The sequence below is a fragment of the Hemicordylus capensis genome, chromosome 2, assembly GCF_027244095.1.
Source record: "Hemicordylus capensis ecotype Gifberg chromosome 2, rHemCap1.1.pri, whole genome shotgun sequence".
NCBI classification, from domain to species: domain Eukaryota; kingdom Metazoa; phylum Chordata; class Lepidosauria; order Squamata; family Cordylidae; genus Hemicordylus; species Hemicordylus capensis.
The window spans coordinates 209,467,709-209,495,070 of record NC_069658.1 but is presented as its reverse complement, the minus strand read 5'-3'; the positions used below and the strand labels follow the sequence as shown (position 1 = coordinate 209,495,070).

Sequence of the window (27,362 nt, the reverse complement as noted above, 5' to 3'; positions counted from 1 at the left end):
AGGCCCGCCCAGTGCAAGTTAAGCATCAGCCCCCGACACACACATACACGACAAATGCTGTATTTTGAACACGTGGGCTCTTGAGGGCACAGGCAGCAGCTGGACTCATAAGAATGTAGGAATATGAAACGGGAATATTTCAACACGCAACTTAACAAATCCCCCTCCCACATATTTCTTTCCCCACTCTCACCTCTGTCTCCGAAGCGCCCGGTGCAGGCCACAGTCACACTCAACACAGCTACCCTATCACCCGGGACAGACCAAGGAGGATTTGGGGGGGTGGACTTTGGCTCCGAAGTCCAGGGGTGAGAGGCAGTGCCTCTGTGCCAGAGCAGGCACGTCGGGAGACAGAAGGGAGGAGGTTTCCAGCCAGATCAAGTGTGAAACCATCCCAAGCTAGTTTTTTTAAGCAGATCTCAAAAGCAGGACAGTTTACAGGCAAGCCAAGCAAAATGGGGAAAATGCCCAAGCGAGGTACCTTTCTTCCTGTCTGGTGGAGGCTCAGTCGCTCTCCGGTCTCACGTTGCAGTTCAGAAAACAGCAGCTGGCATGGTGGTGAAGTCTGCACGCTCCCAGGAACCTTGCAGCCTGGCCTCAGCTAACCAAGCTAAACTGCCACCAAAGCAGCGTGTTGGGAACTGCTGCAACCGAGAGAGAGAGAGAGAGAGAGAGAGAGAGAGAGAGAGAGAGAGAGAGAGAGTCCCTCCCTCCCAGGACTGACCCCACCTAACTAACTAACAAAAGCTGCTGGCCGCTTCCTTTATAGGGAAAGATTTGCCAATTAAGCAGCGTCCCCCCAGGGAAAGAAGGAAAGCTAGCGAGAGATGAGGACAACCTTCCTCTGGGAGCTCAAACAATCCCAAGCTGAATGTTTCTAATGCTTCCTGAAGAGAGCCATTTCCAAACAATAGGAGCCAGCCTTGGCATGATGTGCTGGTACTTAAGAATACTTGGAATCGGGGGTTTCGCAACAGGCTAGTGAGAGACAAGGAATCCACAAAGGAAGAGCAACCTGGGCTTTTGGGATGGAGAGGAGGGGAGTCCTGATATGGGACATGAACGCGTTTTTCAGCTGAACAAAGGCCCATTCCGCCACAGAGGTGGTGTGTGTGTATAACAATCCTCTCTCCTACCTGGTAAATCTAGCAAAAGGGGGAGTCTAAGCAAGGAACACACACCTCTTTATAAAATAAACAAGATGCTCCCTCCATTCCACCAGCAGCCGCAGGGGCACAAAGACAGGGAGGAAGGAATCCCTCCCTCCCACCGAAGCAGAGGACTGCACATTAGAGCATGAGAAAGAAGACACTCTTCAAAGTTTTGGGGATGAGTTGGGTTTTAACTTCTGCCACCATTTATTTTTATTTTTATTTTTTTGCTACAGTAAGGGTATTGCCTGCCTTCTTATCTGAAAGGAGGAACGAACTGTAAAAACCATCCTCTCTACCTGACCCTGATGGAGTTTGTTTTTGTTTTTTTTACGTTCATTTTTAAAATTAATTTTAACAATAGCAATATTGTCATTCATTACAAATACACACATAAAAGATGGACTTCCCGCTCACATTTCTTCGTGAATCGTCAACTATAAAATTTACCCTTGCTATAATAATAATTCAAAACATAAGTTCAAGCCCTTACAAACATAATTAAACTAACCAACCTGCGATTTATACTAAATTTCAAACCCTGCTGTCAAGTCCATAGTAGGGAAGTAATTTTTTAAATACAACAAAAATGGTTTCCAATCTTCTTTAAAACATTCCAAGTTTTGATCTCTTAATAGTGCTGTAAGTTTTGCCATCTCCGCATATTCCAAAATTTTTATCAGCCAGTCTTCTTTTGAAGGCAGTTCACTAGACTTCCATTTCTGTGCATATATAATTCTAGCTGCCGTAGAGGCATACATAAAAAATGTTAAATTGGTTGTAGAGATAGCTCCTTGTGTTATTCCCAGCAGGAAGGATTCTGGCTTCTTAGGAAATGTCATTTTAAATATTTTCTTTAGTTCATTATATATCATATCCCAATAGGCTTTAGCCTTCCCACAGGTCCACCACATGTGAAAAAATGTGCCTTCAGAATGTCCACACTTCCAACATTTGTTTGAAACATTTTTATACATTAAAGCCAGTTTTTTTTGGTGTCAGATACCATCTATACATCATTTATAATAGTTTTCTTTGATAGCATAACATGCAGTAAATTTTAAATCCTTTTTCCATAACTTTTCCCAGGCTGCCATTTCTATATTACGCCCCGCATCTTGAGCCCATTTTATCATAGTCGTTTTAACCACTTCTTCTCTTGTCTCCTCCAAAAGCAACAGTTTATACATTTTAGAAACTAATTTTTCATCATTTTGACATAATTCCTTCTCAAAATTTGAAGTCTGGTCCTCAAATCCGACTTTAAGGTCCTTCTTATACATCTCATTTAACTGATGATACTGAAACCAATCTCTAACTATAACTTGTATTTCAATTAAACTTTTTAACCTACAATCCTTTTCGTGAAAATGTACCAAATCCCTATAGGTACCCCAACCCGTTTGCATATTGACTTCTTTACGTGATAAAGCTTCGACCCTGATGGAGTTAGTAAAAGGGAGAGGAGAGCTGGTCATGTGGTAGCAGGCAGGGCTTGTCACCTTAGCTAAGCTGGGTCCACCCTGGTTGCATATGAATGGGAGACTAGAAGTGTGAGCCCTGTCCGAGATTCCCCTCAGGGGATCATGGGGCCGCTCTGGGAAGAGCAGAAGAAGGTTCCCAGTTCCCTCCCTGGCAGCAGCATCTCCAAGAGAGGGCTGAGAGAGACTCCTGCCTGCACCCTTGGAGAAGCCGCTGCCAGTCTGGGTAGACATAAAGCGGTATATAGATATTTGTTGTAAAGCGATTATATATAGATATAGATATATATATCTCAATATCATATTCATATAAAATATTTCAATTCAAAACAATAGTTCTTTTGGGAAATTTGGTATAAAAGAGCAATCACATGAGCATAAGGAAGGAAGGAAATATGAGCGCACTCATCCAACCCAGAGTCCTTACCCAGAGTCCTTTTGCCAGCACTCCTGGCTCAGCTGCTGCTGCAAGCCTGGCTTGGCCCTTGCTCAGCCTCTGGTCCTGCACTTCCTTCCCAGATGTGGGGGTTCAATCTCAAACCGTTTCTTCCACTTCCACAGTGATTTGGTCCTCCGGGAAGTCACAGCTCTCCCAGTGATTTCTCAGCCCTCTTTCCAGCCCCAGCTCTGATTCTCTCTGACAGTAACTTGTGCTCCTTCACTTGGATTTTTCAGCTCTCCAACTTGCACTGCACTAAAACTCTGCCGAAGGTGCTATACCATCCAAATGGTTCTTTTACTGGGTCAGCGAGCCAAAGAACATCACCAGCGGAGAAGTTTTTAAAAGGCTTTATTTGCTCTGCAGAAGCAAAGGTTCTGGCCGGCTAGTGCCCAAATTCCAGAACCCCAATCATCATTTATAACAGATTTTTATACATTACAGATCACATAGGCAAGTAATCTCTTTAATACATGATAACAGTATCTTCTCATTTCATTTCCTGTGTAAACTTAATTGTACTTTGTTCCTACTTAAGTAACAGTTTCAGCTGGGGAGAAAATTCCTTCTTAACTTTTTATCATATTGTGTGTTTTAAACCTTTCAGCATGACTAGATTAGTTTTATAAGTTAATCAATTATATCAATTCCACCCTTTCTTTTAGTGGGGACTAATTCCTTAGTCCCTTCTGGTACGATGATATCTCACCCGGGATATAGATTCTTTTTTTCCCTTTTTTCTTTTAATGTCAATGTCCGGTTTAAACAGTATAGGACCCATTGTATACAACAACAGAGGAGTAGGAGGGGATCATATTAATACTACATCCAAAAAGCATCAGAGCACCAAAAGCTAAAAGTTCCATTACCGGAGAGCGTAGCCATCCAAAATCAGATAGCCAGCTTGTCAGCCACCCCAACAAATCTCAAGCTTCTTGTTTCCCTATCGTGAAATACCTTTCGGGAGTCCTTCAGTTACTAGGCTTGATGAAACCCAGAGTTCCGCTCCACTATGGGGTTTTCACTCTTCCTCTTTACCCTGTGCACAAAGCTACCAGGATTTAGAAGCATACATAGTCATGATTAACAGATTTTCCCATGGTTCAATCTCCTTTTACCCTTTAGAACAAAGTTTTTAACTCGTCAAGGAGTTCAACTTCCCAACATTCTGGGCTCTCCTTTGTTGCAGCTGTTGCTGATGGTGGACAGCTGGTCCTTCTTCTGGGTCAGGGCTGACGTCCTCTGGAGACTCCCTTGGGATTCTTCCCTTACACTTGACCACTGTTTGGGTCACCAACAGAACTTGGAGAGGACCCTGCTTACTGAGAGAAAAAGATAGGCATACAAGACATCAGTTCCTCCCCCCCCCCCCCCGAAGGGACAGCATCCTGGGATCAGGGTGGCCAACCAACATTCCCAAAAGAGGAAGGTCATAACCTTTCTTAGGTCTAGTTCTCAAAGCAAGCAACACAATAAGTAAAACCTGAGGCCACTTCAAATTGGTCTTTTGGCAATTTCCCCCCAATAATGTTTTTGTTTCCATGCTTTCCCTCGCTTCCCTGCTTCCCAAAGTTCAAAACAGGGGATAATGTCCTCCACTGGTGCCTGCAATGGCCACTGTGGCTTGTGGGCTGTAGAAAGGGCTTCAACCCAATGGGTCAGCTTGCAAGCAGCAATCCTGGGCAGGAGGCAAAAGTAATAAAAGTCAAAAGAAAAAAATGATGATGATGAAGATGATGATGTTCACGTTCACCCCACCCTCGTGGGTTTGTGACTTTGAAGAAACATTTAAAAACCTGGCAGGTCAAACATAGTCTTATCACTCGAGAGGCCACAACATCAACTTCAGCACTTGAATCTCGCAAAGGCCTTTTGGGTAGAACTGCTGATAAAGTCCTGTTCTCCTGTAGCCTCATGCAGCTCTTCTTCCAAGATGTCCAGAGTGATGTACTACATACTTAAGTTTCCTCTCATGACAACCCTTCAAAGCAGGCCAGGCCGTTTAAGTGGCTGGCTCAGTGTCACCCAGCAAGTGTCATGGTTGAATGAGGAACTGGACTCGGGTTTTCCCGGTCCTAGTACAGCACTCTAACCACTACACCACACTGTGCCAGCATACTTACAGACTTCTGTCAGGGCAATCAGTCTCCATCCAGTGTACCTGACTTCATTCTCCATAAAAGGGTGATTTGTCAGTGACACCTGGCTTTCGGGATCTTCACTGTCCCCATCTAAGCCACGTTTAGGTAGCGTTCCAACTCTCCATCAACAATATCCTTATTCACCAGGGCCTCATCCGAGTCGGCATCTCTGGACACTAGAAACTCCCCGAGGGCTGTCTGGAAACCAAGTGGATCCATAAGCCTCTGGGGGTGGACCATTCTAATTGGTCCACCACCCCTGCAGAGGGTAGTCAAAGCAGTCAAACTAAACTCCACCAGGAGTTTACACACAGGGCTTCTACCCCGAATCTACTTCAGAAGAGAGTGTGTGCATTCACACACCAGCCAAACTAACCCCGAAGTCCCTTCAAGATTCTTGGACCCACTCGACACACATATCGGGCTTTGTCTTGTGAATTCTAGCTTATCTCGACATATTTCCGGGTTTTTAAAATGCTGGTTTTAAGCTACTTTTTCTGAAAACACCGGAGCAAATAGGGAAAGGCACTGCTGTAGAATCATTAGTATGAGAAGAGGGATGTTCTCTTTAGAAATGCAAGTATTGCTCTTTAGGAACCTCTCCCCCACTCCCCTATTGGCTTGATCATCTGGAGAGGTTCGTCTGCAGTTGCCACCGGCTGGTCTGATGGCTACTCGGGGACGGGCTTTCTCCATTGCTGCCCCAAGGCTTTGGAACACACTCCCTGATGAAATCAGAGCCTCCCCATCTCTTACAACTTTTAAAAGGACAGTCAAGATGCATCTGTTCACCCAGGCTTTTAATTAGATACTGTTTGAATTGTGTTTTAATAGTTGTAACTTCTTAATTTTAATTGTTGAAATGTTTTAATCTTTTATTGGCTGTTTTTATTGTTTTGTAAACCGCCCAGAGAACTTGCATTTGGGGCGGTATAGAAATGTATCAAATAAATAAATAAACAAATAAGTAGGAGGAAATCATGGAGCATGCTGTGTGAACTTGTTTCAAAACAAAATCCGAGAGCAGAGGGGAGGAGCTGCTTCCCTCAATCCGAAGTGGCTTCGCTCAACATTTATCCTGCAGCATGAAGCCATGTGTGAATAACTCCCAGATAATGACCTTTCCACGACAAGGGAGTTATCTCAAACTCTCCCACCTCCAGACCTTTTATTTATTCCCTGGTCAGCAAAAACCAGATCTAAGCTATGTCCTGCCACATGGGCAGCACCCGATAACAGTGTTTAGCCACTGGGAAACACGATACAGGAGGAGACAGACCTATGGTCCAATCCTGTCAATGGTTTATGACTCATCTCAAATGTGTGACCGTTGTCCGACTTCACATGCCATGAGCACCGTTCCCTCTAAGGTGTGTGCGCATGCAGTCATCCCCTGACTGCGGACCCAAGTTAGGCCTGGAAACAGCCCTGAACCTTGCTGGCAGGTGGCAGAGAGGCTGTTGTATATTATGCGAGAGAAAGAGACTCTGTCCATGGTGCTGATGTCACCGTTGGTGAGTCTTTTGTGGGAAATACAAGTTACTGCCTCCCCCACCATGAACAAATTATTGCATCCTGTGACCAGAGAATTCCTATTTCTGCTTGCTACTCTACTGAAGAATGCTGGACAGCATAACCAGGGAGATGCGTAATCTCGTCTTGCATTTGCGACATGCTCTTTCCCCCATGGAAAGAGACGGACTGTAGACAAGGATCTCCATAATAGAACCTTAAATCTGGAAGAGATCTTGGAGGCCTTCTAATTCAACCCTTTGCTCAGGGCAGATGTGAGGAATCTTGATCTGACACTGAGCATCTCTGACTGAGGAACCCAAATTCAGTGGCTCGACATAGCCAGGTGAGAACCTGGATCAAACCCATACGAGCCTGACTAGATCAGACCACATTATGTCTGCCCCAGCATTCTGTTTCCAACAGGGGACAGCCAGATAACCCCAGGAAGTCCACAAACAGAGCAGGAAGCAACAGCTCTTGCTTTCTCTCTTCTCCCCCTCTCTCTACAACTTCAGAGGCAGAGGCTTAATTTTTTTAAAAATGCACATATTGCTAAGTTGCTGTCGGAACGGCTGTCGTGATCCTCATCATTAAAAAGAGAGCACGGGAATGAAAGTGAAGGCTGGGTGGAGTGCAGCAAGCTCATCCACTAAATATAGATGCCTACAGTGGCAGCTGGGGGGAAACAGTTCCGTTCTGACACTTTCTGAAGGAATAGCTACGCAGGTAACAAGAACTGAGCTGCTAATAAGACTCCGGAGCACAAGGGATCCGCTGCCGATTATACCTGCTAATGACGCCGAACGCAGCTGCAAAGAAGCCCGCCATGTTAAGATGTCCTTTCTGGCTTTCCTGCATTAGAACCCTCCGCTCCAGATTCCATTCGTGATGCAACCCCTAAATCGCCTCCATTTGCTACTCATCCAATCATGGCCTCCAACCAGGGTCCCAGGAAATTGCAGGGAAATTTCCCTTCTCAGATAAGTCAGGAGGCTTCTTGGATCGATGATTTGGTCTCTCTTACCAGACACAAAACCATTGATCTTCTCGCCCAGGATTGCCAGCTCGGACTGGCAGCATCTCTCTCCAGATCAGCCAGAGAGACTTTCCCCAGGACCTTTTCTTCTCAGCCAGGGTTGCCTGCTCATGCCAGCAGTATCTCTCTCCAGGTCTTAGATAAATAGATTTTCTCCTGGATTTTTTTTTTGCATGCAACCTATGTGCTGATGTGCCTGAGCACAGGCAGCTGCCTGCTAGAGTCTGACTATTGGCCCATCAAGGCCAGTATTATCTGCTCTGGCCGGCAGAAGGTTCTCACCCTTTCCCGTCTCTTTGTTGCTTTTTAACTGGCGATGCCAGAAACTGAATCTGGGACCTTCTGCATGCAAAGCCATTTGCCGTACCGCTGAGTCAGAGGCCTCCCCCACAACAGCTTTGGGTTGGTATGAAATCATATGCCCCCATGAAAGTGCCTGATGTCTAGCGAGATCATTGGCCCAGCTGGACGAGTGCTGGCTCATCTGACCGGCCGAGGCAGGAAGGAACATTTCAGAGCACAGGAAATGCTGCTGGAGATTCAGCCTTGGACCTTCCAACATGCAAAACCCCTCCTCTGCTGCCAAGGTACGGCTCTTCCCTGTACGGCTCTTCCCGTACGAGCCTCTCTTAGCAGCAGACTGAATCAGACCCTAGATCTGTCTGCCCCAGAACGACATGCTCTGGCTGGCAGCAGCTCTCTGAAGTCTCAGAGACAGAAGGCTTTCCAGAGATCCTTCCAAGTGCTGCCACCTACAGAGTCTGACCCTTGGGCCATCTTGCCCAGTGTTATATACTCTGACTGACAGCAGCATTCCAAGGTCCTGGGCAGACAGCAGTCTTCCCCATCAACTGGTTCCTGAGATTCTGCTAACTGCAGATGCTGGGACCTTGGAGCTAGGACCTTCTCCTAACACAGCAAGCCTATCAGAATGTACATAGTGCGCTAAATGCTCACACCACTCCAGCAGTGTGCGATGGAGCAAACACCTCTACTGGCCCTCTCCAACTCCAGCATAGCATCCCTCCAGTGGCTGTTGCTGGTATCTGCCTTTTGTTTCTTTTTAGACTGTGAGCCCTTTGGGGACAGGGAGCCATCTGATCTATGTATTACTTATTTTTCTGTGTAAATGTGAGGAATCTTGATCCGACACTGAGCATCTCTGACTGAGGAACCCAAAATCCGTGGCTTGACACAGCCAGGTGAGAACCTGGATCAGATCCATACGAGCCCGACTAGATCAGACCACATTATGTCTGCCCCAGCATTCTGTTTCCAACAGAGGGCAGCCAGATAACCCCAAACAAGGCAGGAAGCAATAGCTTTGAGAACTTTGGTTGATGAGCGGTATATAAATATTTGTAGCAGTAATGATGCAAGGTGCAAAGTTGGCAAAGGCTTTGGAGGAAGCAGTAGATCTCGAAAGAGAGATCAACCGCTAGCCATCAGCACAGCTAAATGGAACCCATTCTCAACAGGTGACAGACTGAGTAGAATTTGCTTCGCCATTTCAAAGGCTTCCGGGTGTGAATCGCGGCTGAGGTTGTTTAGTGGGCCGTGGTGCTGGAAGAGCTATCCTGTGGCCATCTGTGGGTCCCAGCGCATGGTCTAAGGGCACCAGGGTCATTCTGCCCACTAGATGAACTCATGGTGGATGCCCAGGTGGACTCAGGTGGATGCTCAGGGCGCCAACTATCAGGGAGGGGTATCGATGACCTGGGCCTCATGTGTCACACCCGCCAGCACTCCCAGCCATCATGGTTGGGTGCACACACCGTCAGAGCCGGCCACCCAGCTGGCGGGCAAGCTGGCGGGCACTCCCCATCTCTCCCGCCCAACTGCCCGCTTTGCTGCCTCCACCCACCACTCCTGTCCCCGGCTTGCCCCGACGCATTATAGCAATACCGCTGCGTCGTGCAGTGACCTCATCCTAACACCCCGCAGCAGTCTAGCCAGCTGCCCAGAAGTAGCTGGCAGCAGACAGAGGTGGCACAGTAGCCAAGTGGCCGATGGGAATCCTGGACAGGCGATGGGAATCACCCACTCGCCCAACGGGAGGCAGTTCCTTCATTTAAAAAAATTAAATACATTATTTTACATTTATATCCCGCTCTTCCTCCACGGAGCCCAGAGTGGTATACATGGTTATGTTTCTCCTCACAACAACCCTGTGAGGTGGATTAGGCTGAGAGATAAGTGACTGGCCCAGAGTCACCCAGTGAGTTTCATGGCTGAATGGGGATTTGAACTCGGGTCTCCCTGGCCTTAGTCCAGCACTCTAACCACTACACCACATTCATGCGGCCAAAGGGAGAGGGGGGAGGGTCAAGGCCAGTTGCTTTGGCCTGGGGGCCCCTGCAGCGTTCCCTCTAAGGTGTGTGTGTGTGTGCACTCATACATTTTTTGGTGTGCACTCAGTTAATTTTAGACCCTGCTCAGGTTGAGTCAGGAAGGGCCCACTCTGAATGCAGGTGCACACACAATGCCTGGATACTGCCGCCCAGAACAAAATTCATTCTACCCACTGATGAAAAGAATTAGAAGGAACACTGGTGCCCTGGTCCATGGTCTGGCCCTAAAGGGCACACAATACAGCCACCTTGGTTATATACAGGCCTTGGTGTGCTCAGTCCCTGGATGGGTGACCCATATGTGCCGCCTTTGGGGATGGGGCTGTGGTGGCAGCTTCCTATGTGTTTCCTGTAACCCCAGGGAAGATCACGGAGGTTTTGTGTAGCCATTATGGTGGGCAGCAAAATAAGAAGAGCCCTGCTGGATCAGGCCCAAGGAGGCCCATCTAGTCCAGCATCCTGTTTCCCATAGTGGCCCACCTTTGGGGAGCCCACAGAGGCTCTGTGCACGCCCCCTCTCCTGCTGCTGTTGCTCCCCTGCAACTGGGATTGAGAGGCATCGTGCCTCTGAGGCTGGGGGTGGCCTGTAGCCACCAGACTAGTAGCCATTGATAGACCTGTCCACCAGGAATCTATCTAAGCCCCTTTTAAAGCCATCCAAGCTGGTGGCCATCACCACCAAGCATCTCAGGCCTCTTCTGTCCAAGACAGATTGTGGGGTTGCGTAGTTAAATCATACAAGCTACTTGAGCTATTTGACTAAAACCAGGAATCTATTGTCTACAAAAACTAACCATGTCAAGGAAAGAGCAAACTCCTTAACAGTACTGGGTTGCCTCATTCCCACAATCGTATGCACTCTCTCTGGCAACAAAGTCTTCGCATGTTTTGACAACAGGAGTCCCATATATTTACTTCAGATTTGACCCACTGAGCCTTCGGTTTTGAGGCTTTTAAAACCTGTTTGTGCCAAATGAGTCAAAATAAAAACAGTCAAGTGCTCATTGGCCTTTTTATCCACTGTAGCCTGGATAGGATTGTGTGATTAGGGCATCTGTCCCTAAATCCCTATGCACAGCTGCTTAGGATTGCCCTGTAGAAAGCCTTGAGGCTTTCTTCTAAGTAAACACACATAGGACTGAGCTGAGAGAGCCCTTGCCCTTTGCAGCCAACACTTGCTTCCCAGGTTTCATGTTGATTGACCGGATTAGTACCATTTTGAACATTTAAACACTTCCCCATCAGGAGGATGGTCAGATGGATTCCAGTTTCAAAATTACTGCTTGCTCCCCTGCCCGGACGTATTGCATTTTGAGCAGACTTGTTGCTTAGGTTGGATGACAAAGATATGAAATAGGTTTAATGGAACAAAAACGTGAAATTGACAGGCAGGCTTAATGGCTCCTCAGACCCCTGATCCTTGTTACTTTCCAGAATAGTTTTGCTGTTCAGAACACTAGGGTCATAGGAACCTAGGAAGCTGCCGTATACTTAGTCCGACCCTTGGTCTATTTAGCTCAGTATTGTCTTCACAGACTGGCCGCGGCTTCTCCAAGGTTGCAGGCAGGAATCTCTCTCAGCCTTATCTGGAGATGCTGCCAGGGAGGGAATTGGGAACCTTCTGCTCTTACCAGAGCGGCTCCATCCCTTAAAGGGAATCTCTTACAGTGCTCACACTTCTAGTCTCCCTTTCATATGCAACCAGGGTAGACCCTGCTTAGCTAAGGGGACAAGTCGTCCCCCAAGATTACCTGATGTGCCTTGAAATCCCCCCCCCCAAGTTACAGTACTACCTGCATATACTTCATAACCTTGTGGGTTTCCAAATCCTTGTGTGTAAATCTTTGTCGATATATCATGTACAAACAACCACTTTGTATATAATTGTGCTTTGGCAACGTACTGTATGCTTTGGTAGTTTGTTGGTTCAATAAAAAAATCTTGTCCTATAAAAAATCTTGTCCTATCTTGGAGATGCTGCCAGGGAGGGAACTTGGAACCTTCTGATGCTTTTCCCAGAATGGCTCCATCCCCTGAGGGGAATATCTTCCAATGCTCACACTTCTAGGGTTAGGGTTAGGGTTAAAGCGACAGGGTTAAGTGACAGCCTAGTGCGTCAGAAATGCAGACCCATCAGAAAAGCCCACCTGGTTGAAATCTGTGGGGTAGTTGGAACTACACATTCAATAGCTAAACCTGTGTCCAAAAAATGTGTTGGGGTCAGTGCAATCTGTTGAAATCCGGGGTGTTGGTGGACTATGAGAGCGTGCTGGACACTGACAGTCCTTCAGAAAAGAACAGCCATCGGAGATGTACAAGGACGGGAGGAGTGCAATCTGACGGGGACAACGATAACTGACAGCCTAGTGCATCAGAAATGTGAACCCATTGGAATAGCCTTCCCGGTTGGTGCAATCTGACAGGGAAAGGGATGACTGACAGCCGTCTGCATCAGAGATGCAGACCCATCAGAAAAGCCTGCCTGGTGGAGATCTGTGGGGTAGTTGCAACTACACCTCTAATAGCTGAACCTGTGTCCAAAAAAGCTGTTGGGGGCAGTGCAATCTGTGGGGTTGGTGGAACACAGACAGTCCTCCAGAAAATAGCACCCATTGGAGACGTTAAGGGATGCGGGGAGTGGGATACGCTGGTCTCAGCCTAGGAGTGGAAGCATGATCCCTGGAAACTGATTGGGGCATTAGCAAAGCTGCACAATTGGTTAAGTTTGCCCATGTTCCTGAAGTACGAAACGTTCTCAGATTATGTCCAGATTACTAAATGTTACCAGTGTTAACAAGAAAACCTCCAATAGCTGAAAATGTGTCCAATAAGTTCTGCTTGGGGGGGGGGGATTACATCCCCCCACATGCTCCAAAAGGCAGGAAGTAGTCATACTTGAAGATCCTTAACCCAGTGCATGTGGGCGGATCTCCTCAGTGCTTAAAACAGCTCAAGCTACGGAATGAAAACCGCAGAAACACAACACAGAATATACTACAATATACGGACAATAATGCAGAGAAAGAGAGAAAAACGGCCCCCCTACAGCCAGATCATCAGCTCCAGCCTAATGCAACCCGGGCGGGCCTTGGGTGACCTCTTCGACACTGGGGCGCACACAACTCTACTAGTTCTGAAGTTCGGAACAAGCGTAAGAGCTCCTGACAGGTTTCAGAGAGAGTGAGCAGTCTTGCCAGCACTCAAGATGCAGGAGTTTCTGTTAGATCAGGCCTGCTCAACTTAGGCCCCCCAGCTGTTTTTGGACTACAACTCCCATAATTCTCAGCCACAGCAGCCAATAGCCAGGGATTATGGGAATTGTAGGCCAACATCTGCAGGAGGGCCAAAGTTGAGCAGGCCTGTGTTAGATTGACCTTCAGGGTAAGGGCACTGGCTTCAACTGAAAAAAATGGAGCCTCGTTTGACCGTACTGAGCATGCTCTTATGCTTATGAGCATGCTCAGATGCCCCGGGCAGGGCTCCTCGAGGGGCAGGGTTGGCAGCCACTCTAGCCCCTCCCCGGTCCCAACTCTATGGTGCTCTCCTCTTTCTGGGCAAGGACTTGCCCATAGACTTAGAAACTCAAGACTAATGCATGGGGCCTCACTTCTGAGTTGAATTTGGGCCCTGGCTTCATTATTTTCTTCTTATTCTTCATTCAGTTAACCCCTGCTAACTGGGCAAAGGGGCATCTTTTAATGTGGTGATTCTCTTTATTTTGCAGGGGGAGAGTAACTGGCCCTATCCGTCCCCAGCACAGCATCCCTCCAGTGACTGTTGCCGGTGTATATCTTATGTTTATTTTTAGACTGTGAGCCCTTTGGGGACAGGGAGCCATCTTATTTGTTTGTTATTTCTCTGTGTAAACCGCCCTGAGCCATTTTTGGAAGGGCGGTCTAGAAATCAAAATAATCCTCTCTAATAAAAGGCTTGGTGTCCGTCCGTGGACAACCAAGCGTGTGTCCGTGCCTCCCTCGGCCGTTCTGAGCATGCGCAGAGCGCATGCGCAGAACGGCCGAGTCAAACACGGACAAAGGCACCAGGCAGCCATGTTTGCTGTTTTGCCGCCACGGGGAGGGAAGAAGCGGCTGCGGGAGCCGCAGGGAGGCCAAAGGCACCAGGCAGGAGTGGACAAAGGCGGCCACGGAGAGTGGACCAGGAGTGGACATAGGCGGCCACGGGGAGGGAAGAAGCGGCTGCAGCAGCCGCAGGGAGCCAGAGGCGGCGGTGGATCAAGGCCACCCACGGGAGGCAGTTGCTTGACTGGCCGCGAAACTGACACAGGCGGGCACTGGAAGAGCAAAGACGGCAGCAGCTGGCCCGCCCCCGGAGACAACTAAGAGGACCGGCCATGCGGGGAAAGTAGAGGCGGGGAACAAAGTAACACACAAGCACACACACCCCCCCCCAAACGAACAAAGCTGTATGAAAACATGTAAAACACACACACAGTGCCGCAAACAAAAGCGTTCCCCGCCAGCTCAGCCGCCCGAAATCCATCCCCTCCCCCGGCAGAAACCGGCGAGGGCAGATGCGGCAGCGGCGGGACCAGCCCTGTCGCAAAAACTAATAAGAAGCGTGGACCCGGGAGGGCATTGATGGCAGAGGCGGGTGGGTAATAATTGACAGCGACTCCGGCCGGTTGCAAGGAACACACACACACACACACACACACAAAGTTTGCATTAAGCACTACACCCCCCGCCCGCCAAAACAGCAACTTGAGTGTGACGGAACTCAAGACAGCACACATGGGGCCCCATCCTGGCACTGACCAGACCTTATATGTGGATCTGTATATACTGCTTTTCAAATAAAGTTATCAAAGTGGCTTATGCAGGAAAATAGAACAAGACGCCATAATAAAACGAAAATGGTTCCTGTCCCCAAAGCACCATTTAAGAAGCAACACAACAGCCTCTGAGAGGGATGCTGTGGTGGGCTGAAGAGGGACAGTTGCTCCCCCCTTGCTAAACCAACGCGTTTGTGCACAACCACTTGGAAAGGTGAGCCTTTGCCCACCGAGTCGGGACCGAGACCTGCTTCGCTTCAGCGCAGCAAAGCGGCTGCTGCACGTGTCCTCAGGTTCTGCCGAGAAAGGTGATGCTGGAAGGCTCTTTCCTGTTTCTCTCGCAGCAACCTGCACAGCTGCCCCCCAAGAGGTTACGGATAATAAGGCCACTGCCCTTATCAAATGTATACATTTGAATGCTGCATGCAAGTGTCACAAACCTACAGCGGCTGCCCTTTCTGTTCCATAACCTTTGGGTCCCTCCCCTCTGTATCCATATGCAAGCAGTCCTCAACTTAGAAAGACCCGGCTGACAAACCTTGCTGACAAAAAACAAGCCCCCCCCAGCCCCAATCCATACCCTAAGCCTGAGGACAGATCGAACCAGCAGCAGCAAATTCAGTCTGATGGGAGGAGGGAGTGTCCAAAAGAACTCAATCCCCTCACCTCTCAACTGAGGCTTGTGTGGAGAGAAGTAGCACTGCCCCCCTAACCCATGTTCATTGTTGCTATGTTGGGTTGGTTTGGTTTTTGTTTTTTAATTCTGTCCGGCATTTCTAAGAAGCTAAAGCAGTTATTGAGCAGACTTAAGTTCAAAAAGTGCATGGCACAATGGGCAGGTCTGCATGGTCTGCCAAAAAGTAAGTGGGAGGGAAGCGGAGAAAGAGACCTCCTCAACATTACGTTCAAGGGACTGAGGGAGGAAGGCAAAGACAGAGAGAGAGCGGGGGGGGGGAGACAGGACAATAGAAAGATGGAAAGAAGGAGAGAAAAGAGAGAGAAGGGAAGGAAAAGGACAAAAGAAACAAGGAGGAGGGAGGGAAAGTAGGAAAGAGAGAAGGAAGGAGAAAGAAAAAGGAGAACATAATGAGGGAGAAGGACCAAAAAATGACAGAGGGGAGGGAGGAGCAGCCAGCCCCAAAGAGCGAGCCCGTTAAAGAAAGAAAAGAGGAAAAGAGAAATAAAACAGAAAGACGGGAGTGAGAAGAGGTGGAAGAAAGGAAGGAAAGGAGAGAGAGGCAGAGAGGAGAAAGGAGGGAAAGGAAACAGAGGAAGAGGGAGAGAAAAGGAAGGAGTGGAAGAGAGAGAGAGAGAGAGAGAGAAAGCAAAAGGAAAAAGGAAAGGAGGGCGAAAGAGAGAGGGAGAAGGAAGAAAGGAAACAACAACAACAACAAGGGACTAGCGCCCGTTATTTTAACAGGCTTAAAAATACTAGTAATAATAATAATAAATTACTGTGTCCAACTGTAATCAAACGTCACTGTGTCGTTGGGTTCTCTTCCTCCTGCGCCTCCCGCAGCAGCCCGTAGAAAAGGATGAAGGTGTGGCTGGGCTGTAGTAATGACAGTCCAGGAGCAGGGTGGGGAAATGGCACTACGACTAGGTGTCAAGGAGACTGAACTGATGACAACGGGCACAGCAACCCGCCTCAGAAATGACAATGAAGGCACTGAAGAGGTGGGCAGCTTCTTCTGCCTTTTCGGATCGACCACCAACAGTCAAGGATCCAGCAGTCAAGAAATACGCCGGCGCAGACCAGCACTTGGTAGGCTTGCAAGGAAAGGAGATTGAGATGCCGTGACGTGCCTACACCTACAATGATTAGAATTGTTTGGACCATGGTTTTCCCTGCGGCACTCTATGGATGTGAAAGCTGGACCTTGAAGAAGCAAGACGGAAAAAGCATGGACGCTTTTGAACTTGGGTGCTGGAGAAGCCTTTTGAGGAGACCATGGCCAGCCAGGAAAACAGTGCAATGGATCCTAGAACCAATCAATCCAGAATGTTCACTGGAGGCACAAATGACCAGGCTCGAACTATCCTACTTCGGACACATGATACGAAGACCCGGCTCCCTTGAGAAGTCCATAATGCTGGGGGAAAGTGGAAGGAAAGAGAAGAAGAGGACGGCCAGCAGCCAGGTGGATGGACTCGATCATGACAGCTACGAAGGCACCACTGCGAGACCCGAAAGGCCAAGTGGAAGGCAGAAGATCACCCTGGAGAGGATCTCTCTATCTAAGAGTCGACACCGACTTGGCAGCACTTAACCCATCAAGCAAAGCGCAGGCAGGGCCTAGCAGTTTTACTGACCACAAGCCGGTAGCACAAGAAGCTTCTCTACACAATCAAGCGCTGGATTCAAACCATGAGGGGGTCCGAGAGGTCTAGAAATGCAGAATGTGAAGAGCGAGAAGAGACCCTGGAGGTCTCAGGGCAGAAATCAGCTGCAGCATTGCTGGCGGGCAGCCGTCCTGCCTGTTTTAAACACTCCAGGCTGCTACCGGCCAGAGTTTTAGATGGAAGCTTTGTTTGTTTTTTTAAAGATCTGGGAAGCCAGACCAGCCTCAGCCCATCTTTAACTCACAATACTAACAGCAGAATACATTGCAGGGCTGTCGTAAACCTCTCTCTTACACACAATGTCAGGCTAAGTGTGGGGAGACCCAGGTTCAAATCCCCACTCAGCCACGAAACTCACTGGATGACGCTGGGCCAGTCATTCTCGCTCTGCATAGCCTATCTCACAGGGTTGTTGTGATGACAGAATAAGGGTACATTCCCCCAACCGCGTGACTTGGAAGAAGGGTAGGGTGACTTGTAATAACCAGCAGTATTCACTGGGCGGCATTGTGAGACTGCTGTAAGGCTGTTCAATTGACTGGCAATATGAGCTTGTGTGTGTGTGTATGTATGTGTGTTTACACACACACACACACATACACACACACACACATACACACCCTCCCTCCCCTTCCTTGGTTGTTGCCTCTGTGAGTTGAATTATAGATTGTAATCACCTTGGGGCATGGACCTTTCCTCTTGTACTCTGTCAAGTGCCAGGTCCAATTACCAAGAGCCCGCGTAGTGTAGTGGTTAGAGTGCTGGACTAGAACTGGGGAGACCTCCCATTCAGCCATGAAACTAGCTGGGTGACTCTGGGCCAGTCACTTCTCTCTCAGCCTAACCTACTTCACAGGGTTGTTGTGAGGAGAAACCTAAGTATGTAGTACACCACTCTGGGCTCCTTGCAGGAAGAGCGGGATATAAAATATAAAATAAAATAAAATAAAATAAAATAATAATAATAATAATAGCATTATATACATGAATAACACCACTAGTAATTGGGGTGTCTTGAGCCACACGCTTGCCAAATTTGAGGTCTCTAGGACACAGGGAATAAGCCACCCAATGGCACAGCGGGAAATGACTTGACTAGCAAGCCAGAGGTTGCCGGTTTGAATCCCCGCTGGCACCTATATCGGGCTGCAGTGATATAGGAAGATGCGGAAAGGCATCCTCTCATACTGCACGGGAGGAGGCCATGGTCAACCCCTCCTGTATTCTACCCAAGACAACCGCAGGGCTCTGTGGGTGCCAGGAGTTGACACCGACTCGACGGCACACTTTGCCTTTAGGACACAGGGAACGATATCAACAATTTCAATACCCCATGTTTCAGTCTCAAGTTTGTATATATGGAAATTGTCATATGTCAAGACTAACGAAAAAGCATCTTGCTGACAAAAGCAACTTTCCAGGAATTTGTCCTGAGCACTAAGAATACCTCCCACTCACTTTCAATCCTGTCTTCATGGCCATGAGGGATAGAAACTTGTCCTGTTTATTAAAGCTGAAATTATCAAGACACCAGATCTGGCCTCTAGCCTGATTTCTTTTTGCATCTGCACAGGGTTGCATAAAAGGCGAGCTGCTGTGAAGCTATGGAGATTTCTTTGGCTGGGAGAACGAATGGTTTGTTGATGTGAAAATGGTTCAGAATTGTAGTGTAGACATGTAAAAGTGACATAAAGGGAGGGAAAAGTTGTAAGAACCACCGCACAGCACAGACGGCGATTTATTGGTCAATATTTACATTGGGGGGAGAAGAAACAAAAGTCGCTTTTAGCAAACCGGTTCGAAATCAGAACGACCGTTCCTTCCGTATCTTGTTCCACTGTATGGTGTTCAACTTCCGGAGACGCCGCCAGTATCCCAGGGTGTCTGGGTCTAGCTCTTCCAGCTTCTTGGGGGGACCGAGGTCCATCTGGAAAAGCCTGGGGGTCGAGAAGCCACCAAAACCAGGATGAGACAAGACAACCCTAGATGGAAATACACTCCATAGGACAGGAGCCAAGACGGCAGCAAAGAATTTGCTGTAGAAAAAGACCACAGGAAGATGTATAAATCAGAGGCAGCACGTCTTCCTTGCATGCAGAAAGCCCAGGGCTCAATCCTTGGAGTCGCCAGGTAGGTGGCAAGACCCCTCAATGGAAACCCTGGAAAGCGTGCTGTGCAAACTCCTGGGGAGCTGCTGCCAGTCAGAGCAGACAAGCCCAAGTTAGGTAGATGACAACTCCGGAGGAAGCAGCACCATAGGCTTTGCATGCAGAAATTTTTTAAAAGGAGAGTGGAGAATGGTTGGATTCTGCTCCCACTACCAGGCAGAACGGAAGGCTATACGCACAGTTCTGGCTTTGCCCGTCCGGAGAGGACAGTCCCAGCCTTTGGAGGCCTGGTTGAGATGACCCAACAAACTGCTGTGCTGTGAATAGGAACATAGGAAGCTATCCGGCAGTGAGGACTAGAATCCTTGAACATCGTTCTAGAATTAAACATATGGTTTTGGAAGCACCTCTTACTGAACATTTCAGGAGTTTCCAACATTCTCCTGAAGACATCAGGTTCAGCGTAATTTACAAATACCAACCAAAGAAATTTTGGCATGAGGATGCTGAACAATTACTGTTAAGAATGGAATCCACTTTTATATAGAGATTGAACACGATTATCCCATATGGGCTTAATTCAGCACGTGATATGTCAGTGTTTTTGTAATTCTTTCATCTTGTCATATTATTTATATAACTAACTGTTGAAGGTCGGTTGTACACATCAGCTTTATCGATAGGAATTTGGTTGACATTTACCATCTGTACATGGGAGCTTTCGGACCTATAATTAGGAAGAAGGTGTTTATATTAAATGTGCCGATGTAATTTATAACATTTGAAAGAATTCATTTTAGAATTGTTATTGCAGATAGTGGTTTCCGTATTCCATACAATTAACTGTTGATGCAGCTTCAGCAGCATGATATATCAACAATCTGAAAAGTAAAATAAGCTGCGCTTTTGAGTTTACTGCTTCGGCAGCTTTAGCAGCATATGATGTCAATAATTTGAAAAGCAAGGTAAAGCTGCATCCTTAATGAATGTGGTGATATTGTACAGCTGGTGCCTAAATGTTCACATTATTTCTTTTGGAGACCCAACTGTAGGTGGCTTCACCTGATTAGAAGCATCTTAATTGATGCCGGGCTATATATCTTCAAGCCCTGGGGCTTGGTAGTTAGTAAGCCTTTTCCCCCTCAACAAGGTGTAGGAGGAAAGGTTGCCTCCATAAAGATCTGGTTGCTTGAGCCTTTATTGTTGTTTGAGCTCAGAGAGGAGGAAAAGTGGTATGTATTGGTCTGTGCATAAGGGGGAGGATGTTATTCACATCATTATGGTTATCTATGTAAGTTGTTGGTCAGGAGATTTGCTAGTGCTTGTTTTATTGTTACAGACTGTCTCTGTTCTCTGATGAAGGACTATCTGAAATGGGCTTAAGAATCCTGGGCTAGCCTATAAGGACTCTTTTCAAGGACTCTTTCCATCCAGGCAAGACTTCATTTCTACAATTAGAAGAAGTTTCTGTCCTTTTCATTGAGATGCTATATTTTTCATACATGCATGTGCAGACACTACCTGCAATATCAGTGTTATTGCTACTCATTTGAGGAATTTTTCACTATTGCAAATCTTTTTTTCCCCATTTATTTTGATACAGATTCATTCTTCACATGGACTAGAACGGGGTGAAGCAGAGAGTGAGGCTCGGCAGGGAGCCCTTTTTAAAAGAAATGCCTTTTTCTTTTTTTTTTGAAGACGAGGGAGAGAGGAGGGGGCAGCCGAGGAGCCAAGGAGAAGGGAGAGGCTTAAGCAGAGGAAGGAGCAAGTTAAAAACGAAACTTATCTGAGGAACGAAGCAAGGCTGAGTATCCTTTCCTGGAGCGTTAGCAGGACGAAAAGAACTGGGTGGGGTTACCATCCAGCTACTTTTATAGCTTTAGAATTAGCATACGTCCTGCCCTGGAGCAAGCATGGGATGATAACCCAGGGAATTGTCCTCACACCGCAGCCGAGAACAATATTTTTCACACATTCATGTTTTTTGCAATATCTATATGTTTGGGTTTGAATGTATATTTACCCTCTGTTATGACTTTTGATTTATTCATTGAGATGCAATATTTTGGTCATATGCATGTGCAGATACTATCTGCAAGATAACTGCTGTTATCTAGCTATTCTAGATTACTAATTGGTATTATCTATTTATTCTAGACTATTAATATAGCATCTTTAGGATTGTTAAATGGATACATGTGTCTGGTTTATTTCCTCCACAAAGATCTCTGGATCTTTACATGCAGCACAATTTGTGTTTCTGCAATTATTGGCATCTTTTTCATGGCCCCTTGGTCTCCACACTTTGCACGGTTTCTTTTTCATTTTTCCTTGTGCTGTGAATAGGAACATAGGAAGCTGCCATATACTGAGTCAGACCCTTAGTCCATCTAGCTCAGTATTGTCTTCACAGACTGGCAGCGGCTTCTCCAAGGTTACAGGCAGGAATCTCTCTCAGCCCCACTATCTGGGAGATGCTGCCAGGGAACTTGGAACCTAGATGCTCTTCCCAGAGCGGCTCCATCCCCTCAAGGGAGTATCTTCCAGTGCTCACACTTCTAGTCCCCCTTCATATGCAACCTGGGCAGACCCTGCTTAGCTAAGGGGACAAGTCAGACTTGCCGCCACAAGACCAGGAGGAAGCGTGCTGTGTGTAGTCAAACCACCAAGGGGTTCAGCTGACACACAGAACTGCAGCTTGGCTAACCAGGATAAGCAACGCCGGGACCTCAGAAGCTGCCTGACTAGGAGCTACTGATAGCCCTGCCCTCCGTGGACTTGTCTAAGCCCCTTTTAAAGCCCTCCAAGCTAGAGGCCAATACCACCTCCAGCCCCAGATGCAAGATGCCTCTGGGTACCAGTTGCAGGGGAGTCACAGCAGGAGGAGAGAGGGCCGGCCCCTTTCAGCTCCTGCCTGTGGCTCCCAGCGGCATCTGGTGGGCCCCTGTGCGAAACAGGATGCTGGACGAGATGGGCCTCCTTGGGCCTGATCCAACTGTCTGCTCTCCAGGTAGGATTCCCACCCACCCTCCCCCACCAGCCCTACCTGGAGATGCTGCCAGGGAGTGAACCTGGGAACTGCTACATGCTCAGCAGATGCGCTTCCATTCAGCTGCGGATGTTCCTGATAAACCTACAACGCTGCCTCCGGCTGAGTCCGACCCTCGGCCCAGGCCGGTCAAGGATTGTCTGGCACTGACTGGCAGCCAGGGTTCCAGAGATTCCATGGGTCCCAGGGTCCCATGCAAAGCAGTACCTCTATCCAGCTCCCCCTAAAAAATCCCATCCCCACGTGTGATGGTGCCTTACAGCCTGTCCGACCCTGGATCCATCTGGCCCAGTATTGTGGCTCTCCACCAGGGCTTCGGGCGGGAGTTTCCCCCAGCCCCACCTGGAGATGGTGCTGCTGCTGCTGCCGCCAGGGAGTGAACCTGGGGCCGCCTTCTGCACGCCCAGCAGGGGCTCCTGCCACAGACCCCAGCCCCATTTCTGAGTGACCGTTTTGCACCAGAGGCCGAAGAGCGCACAGCCTTCGCACTCATCCCCACAGTCCTCCCCGTCTAAAAAACAGAGAGCTGGCCTCGTGGTGGCGAGCCTGCCTGGTCCCCTGAGCTAAGCAGGGTCAGTCCTGGTTGCACATGAATGGGAGACTTGATGTGTGAGCACTGGCAGATCTTCCCCTCAGGGGATGGAGCCGCTCTGGGAAGAGCATCGGAGGCTCCAAATTCCCTCCCTGGCAGCATCTCCAAGGTAGGGCTGAGAGAGACTCCCGCCTGCAGCCTTGGAGAAGCCGCTGCCAGTCTGGGTAGACAATACTGAGCTAGGTGGACCAAAGGTCTGACTCAGTATATGGCAGCTTCCTTTTTTAGAGCTGGTCTTGTGGTAGCAAACATGACTTGTCCCTTTCGGTAAGCAGGGTCTGTCCTGGTTGCATTTGAAAGGGAGACTTGATGTGTGAGCACTGTGAGATATTCCCCTCAGGGGATGGAGCTGCCGCTCTGGGAAGAGCATCTCGGTTCCCAGTTCCCTCCCTGGCAGCAGCATCTCCAAGAGAGGGCTGAGAGAGATTCCCAACTGCAGCCTTGGAGAAGCTGCTGCCAGTCTGGGTAGACCATACTGAGCTGGAGGGACCAGGGGTCTGGTCAGATTCCTCTGTTCCTAAGCATGGACTTTCCTTTTTGCTAAGCAGGGTCCACCCTGGTTTGCATTTGAATGGGAGACCACACGTGTGAACACTGTCAAGTATTCCCCTGAGGGGATGGGGCCGCTCTGGGAAGAGCAGAAGGTTCCCAGTTCCCTCCCTGGCAGCATCTCCAGGTAGGGCTGGGAGAGGCTCCTGCCTGCAACCTTGGAGAAGCCGCTGCCAGTCTGTGCTGTCAATAGTGAGTCAGGTAGACCGATGGTCTGACTCAGTAGAAGGCAGCTTCCGAGGTTCCAAACCTCTGCAAGCACAGGAATGAAAACCGGGAACTTGCCCGGCTCTCCCACCCAGGCAGGTTGCTGCCCCTACCCGGCCGGCAGCCAGCCATGTGAACAAGCCTCCGGAGCGGCTCCACCTCCCCTGCAGCCGCGACGCAGCTTACCATTCGGGATACTCCCGGTCAGGCTTCAGCGCCACCTCGGGCCCTTCCTTGTAGATGTTGGTCCCCATGGAGTGGGTGGTGAGTAACACGGGGTCTTTGCACACTTCAGGGCCCTTGAGGTCCTCTTTCAACACACTTTTCGCTTTGCTCTTCCCCACTGCAAAAACAGAACCCTCGGTTAGCCCTCGTATCGGAGCCTCAGGTGTGAGAACAGGCAGAGCTGCTTCCTACCGAGTCAGACCCGTGGTCCACTGAGCTCAGGATTGTCTACTCTGACAGACAGCAGTCGCCCAGGGTCTCAAGCAAAGGTCTTTCCCAGCTCTATCCAGAGAATCAACCTGGGGCTTTGTGGGTGCAAAGCAGGGCCCCCATTACTGAGCTCTGGATGAACCCACAAAGCTGTCTCCTACCGAGTCAGAGTCAGACCCTCAGCCCCGGGAGCTCAGGACTGCCTACACTGACAGGCAGGACATAGGAGGAAAGCCTCTCGCCTTCACATCCTGCTTGTGGGCTGCCCAGAGGTTGAAGGCTGCTGCAGGAACCTGGACGCTGGTGGTCTGATCTGCAGGGCTCTTTGCACTACCCTTGAAAGAAGAGTTGCCAGATTCATGGAGGAGCAGTCCACCCATGGCTACTGGCCAGGATATCCAAGCAGAACATTTGTGCACAGGAGCAGTCTAGCTACAATTACCAGTAACAGGCGGAAGGGTTCTCGTCCTTGCTTGTGGGCTTCCCCAAGAGGGTCAGGAGAACTGATTAGAACCTCCACGCACAGGAGCAGTCTCTCTCCGACGAGCAGGGAACGGGAAGAATCGGCTTTGAATCTCCTGAGTTTAATTTTCGCGCAAATGTTGATCTTGTTGGAAACTTAGGGGGATCTGGCCTTGGAACACAACGCACCCTCGCCTTGGCGGGCATAACAACATAGGACTAATGCGATACGTGCGAGACGGCACACATTCCTCACTGATTACCGGGGTTGGGGGGGGGGACGGGTGGGCTTCCACAAGCCAGCCAGAAAGGCTGGGTGGAACCTCCACGCACAGGGGCAGTCTACCCCACTTTACCAAGGGCAGCAGAGGCAGCCTCCTCGCTTTTTTAACCCCTGCTAACTGGGCAAAGAGGCACCTTTTTAATATGGTGATTTTCTTGATTTAGCAGGGGGAGAGTAACTGGCCTATCCACCCCCAGCACAGGACCCCTCCAGTGACTGTTGCTGGTGTCTGTCTGGTGTTTCTTTTTAGACTGTGAGCCCTTTGGGGACAGGGAGCCATCCGGTCAGGAGAACTTCGGGGAGCCTCCAGGCACAGGCGCAGTCTACCTCCCCAGGGCGCCCTGTTGCGTTGCCAACCCCTCCCTCTTGGCCTACCGGGTTTCTTGGCGTAGCTTCGCGCTCTCAGCCCCGGGCAGAGGGCCCCGGAGAGGCGGGTCGCGCCCCGCAGCAAACCCGCCCCAGCCATGCCGCGCTCCGTCAGGCTCTCTCTCGACCCACCCTGCCCGCCTCCTCCTGCGCTGGCCCGGCGCGCCCGCCTGGCTCGTGGCGCGCGGAGATGACGCGCGACAGGCAGAGAGGAGCCTGGGAGGCGTAGTCTTTTCGGCGCTGCTAAGCCTTTGCTGGCGGGCAGCTCGACGCTCTGCACGGTGTGAAACTCCTGCCGAGTTTCTGCCTCCGAGAGTTCCTCTGCTCTGGAAATGACTGGGTGCACCGACTGTTGAAAAGCCATAAAATGCATTTTACAAATCAGCCAGTTTCAGTATATGTTTTATTTATTTAAAATGTTTGTATCTCGCTCCTGCCATGCAACACTGCAGCTCACAGAAACAATAAAAAACAGGGTGTGTGTGGGGGGGCGGGGGGCGGTATGTAAGAAGAATTCCGTTAAAAACTAGATGCAATTAAAATCTGCAGATTTAAAATCTGCTAGATTTTATTCCAGTCTGGCGGTTTGCTGTTGTTTTAAAAGCTAAACGCTAAAAGGAACAACATCTCTTAAGGCTCCTACCACTGGGGAAAAAAAAATAGAGCAGGCAGGCAGAAATCCAACTGGTAGGGTGAGCAGATGCCAGGATGCGCTGTGGCTCTGTGAGAGCCGTGGGAAAGAGGAAACCGCAGAAAATGAAGTTTGTCTCTTCACGGCCTAAAAATCTGCCCCAGCCCATATCCCCAAATATATTGGTGCCAAAAATATTGACTTTATAGGGAACGGATTTTGATCCCCCTATAATTCCCCCACAGGAACTCAAAGCAGCTTGCAAAACAGAAAATGAAAAACAGCAGCAAACTACCAGACGGGAAACTACCAAACAAGTGGCGTTTAGAAAATCATCATCATTTAAAAAAATAAATAAATGATAACCATAGAGAGAGGAAAATAACAAATTAAAAAAAAAACATTTTAAAAAGCAAAATAACAAATAAAACCTCAGCAAAATAAAAAAGAGGAGCTCACATAAAAAAGTAACAAAAGCAAAGGAAGTGGCGTGGACCTGAGTCCTCGTACACGTGAGCCACACAGAAAGTAACAAAAACAAACTCAGTTAGCTTACCACGTGTCGTGCAGAACCACCCCAAACCAACCCCAACCAATAACCAGCCAACCAGCCAGGCGGGCCAGCCAGCCAGCAGCAAACACGTCTCTCTCCCGCCCCCCCCCCCCCACACGAGGGGCCTCGTGCTGCGGCTGCTGCCCCTGCGCGGGCGGCCCCGCGGCAGCGCCGCTCCTTAAGAGGAGAGAGCGCGCGCCCCGAGCCGCGTGCAGACGCAGCAGCAGCAGCGACGCCTCGTGCAGCAGAGAGCTCTGGCTCTACCGACGACGACTTCGGCTTCCATGAGGATGCTTAGCGTGCAGGGTTTGTGACCAAGAAATGCCACGAGTGCTCGACTCATTCATGCTCTGAGGGTAGGATTAGAAAACCCCCTGAGCTGATCATTTATGCGGTTTCTCCCTCTTGGTAGGTGGGAGGTCTCGGGCAGTTGGATGCCCTACAAAAGTTTTATCCGCAGCGTGATCGTACTGTGGAGTTTCCATGTTTCCATGTTGTGCGTTCTTTGAGGAGAGAAGCAGCCCTCTGGCAGCATCTTGTTCGCCCGCCCCGCCCCGTCCCGCCCGCGGCCCCCGAAAAAAGATTGCTTCTCCATCTCGTCTTCTTGCTTCGGCCGGTGCTAGTACGGCAGGGCTGCCTGCCCGCAACTGAGGGGGGACGGGAGGGAGGGAGGAGGCTGCCGAGACCGGTGGTCCACCAGCCCCACTGGCATGGGGCCGGAGGCCTGGGTCGGGGACTCACTGAAGTGACTGAGCTGAAAGCCGGAGAGGGGAGCTGGTCTTGCGGTCGCCAGTGTGACTTGTCCCCATAGCGAAGCGCAGGGTCCGCCCTGGTTGCATCTGAATGGGAGGCTTGATGTGTGAGCACTGCAAGAG

General features: G+C 49.2%; 1 protein-coding gene across 3 annotated transcripts; it reads right to left on the bottom strand.

Moving 5' to 3' along the window:
• Positions 1–18,954: 18,954 nt before the first annotated feature.
• On the bottom strand, positions 18,955–25,475 carry LOC128342077 (39S ribosomal protein L54, mitochondrial-like). Of its 3 annotated transcripts, none has more exons than XM_053288904.1 (3): positions 25,313–25,475; positions 23,944–24,100; positions 18,955–19,285 (listed from the first exon to the last, which is right to left on the bottom strand). In XM_053288904.1, the coding sequence occupies exons 1-3, from the start codon at positions 25,401–25,403 to the stop codon at positions 19,054–19,056; spliced, it is 480 nt and encodes a 159-aa protein (XP_053144879.1). In that variant the 5' UTR covers positions 25,404–25,475; the 3' UTR covers positions 18,955–19,053. The 3 variants fall into 3 exon arrangements, with proteins under 3 accessions (XP_053144879.1, XP_053144880.1, XP_053144881.1); XM_053288905.1 differs by having other exon boundaries at positions 18,955–19,231; XM_053288906.1 differs by having other exon boundaries at positions 18,955–19,186.
• Between the last annotated feature and the right edge of the window lie 1,887 nt (positions 25,476–27,362).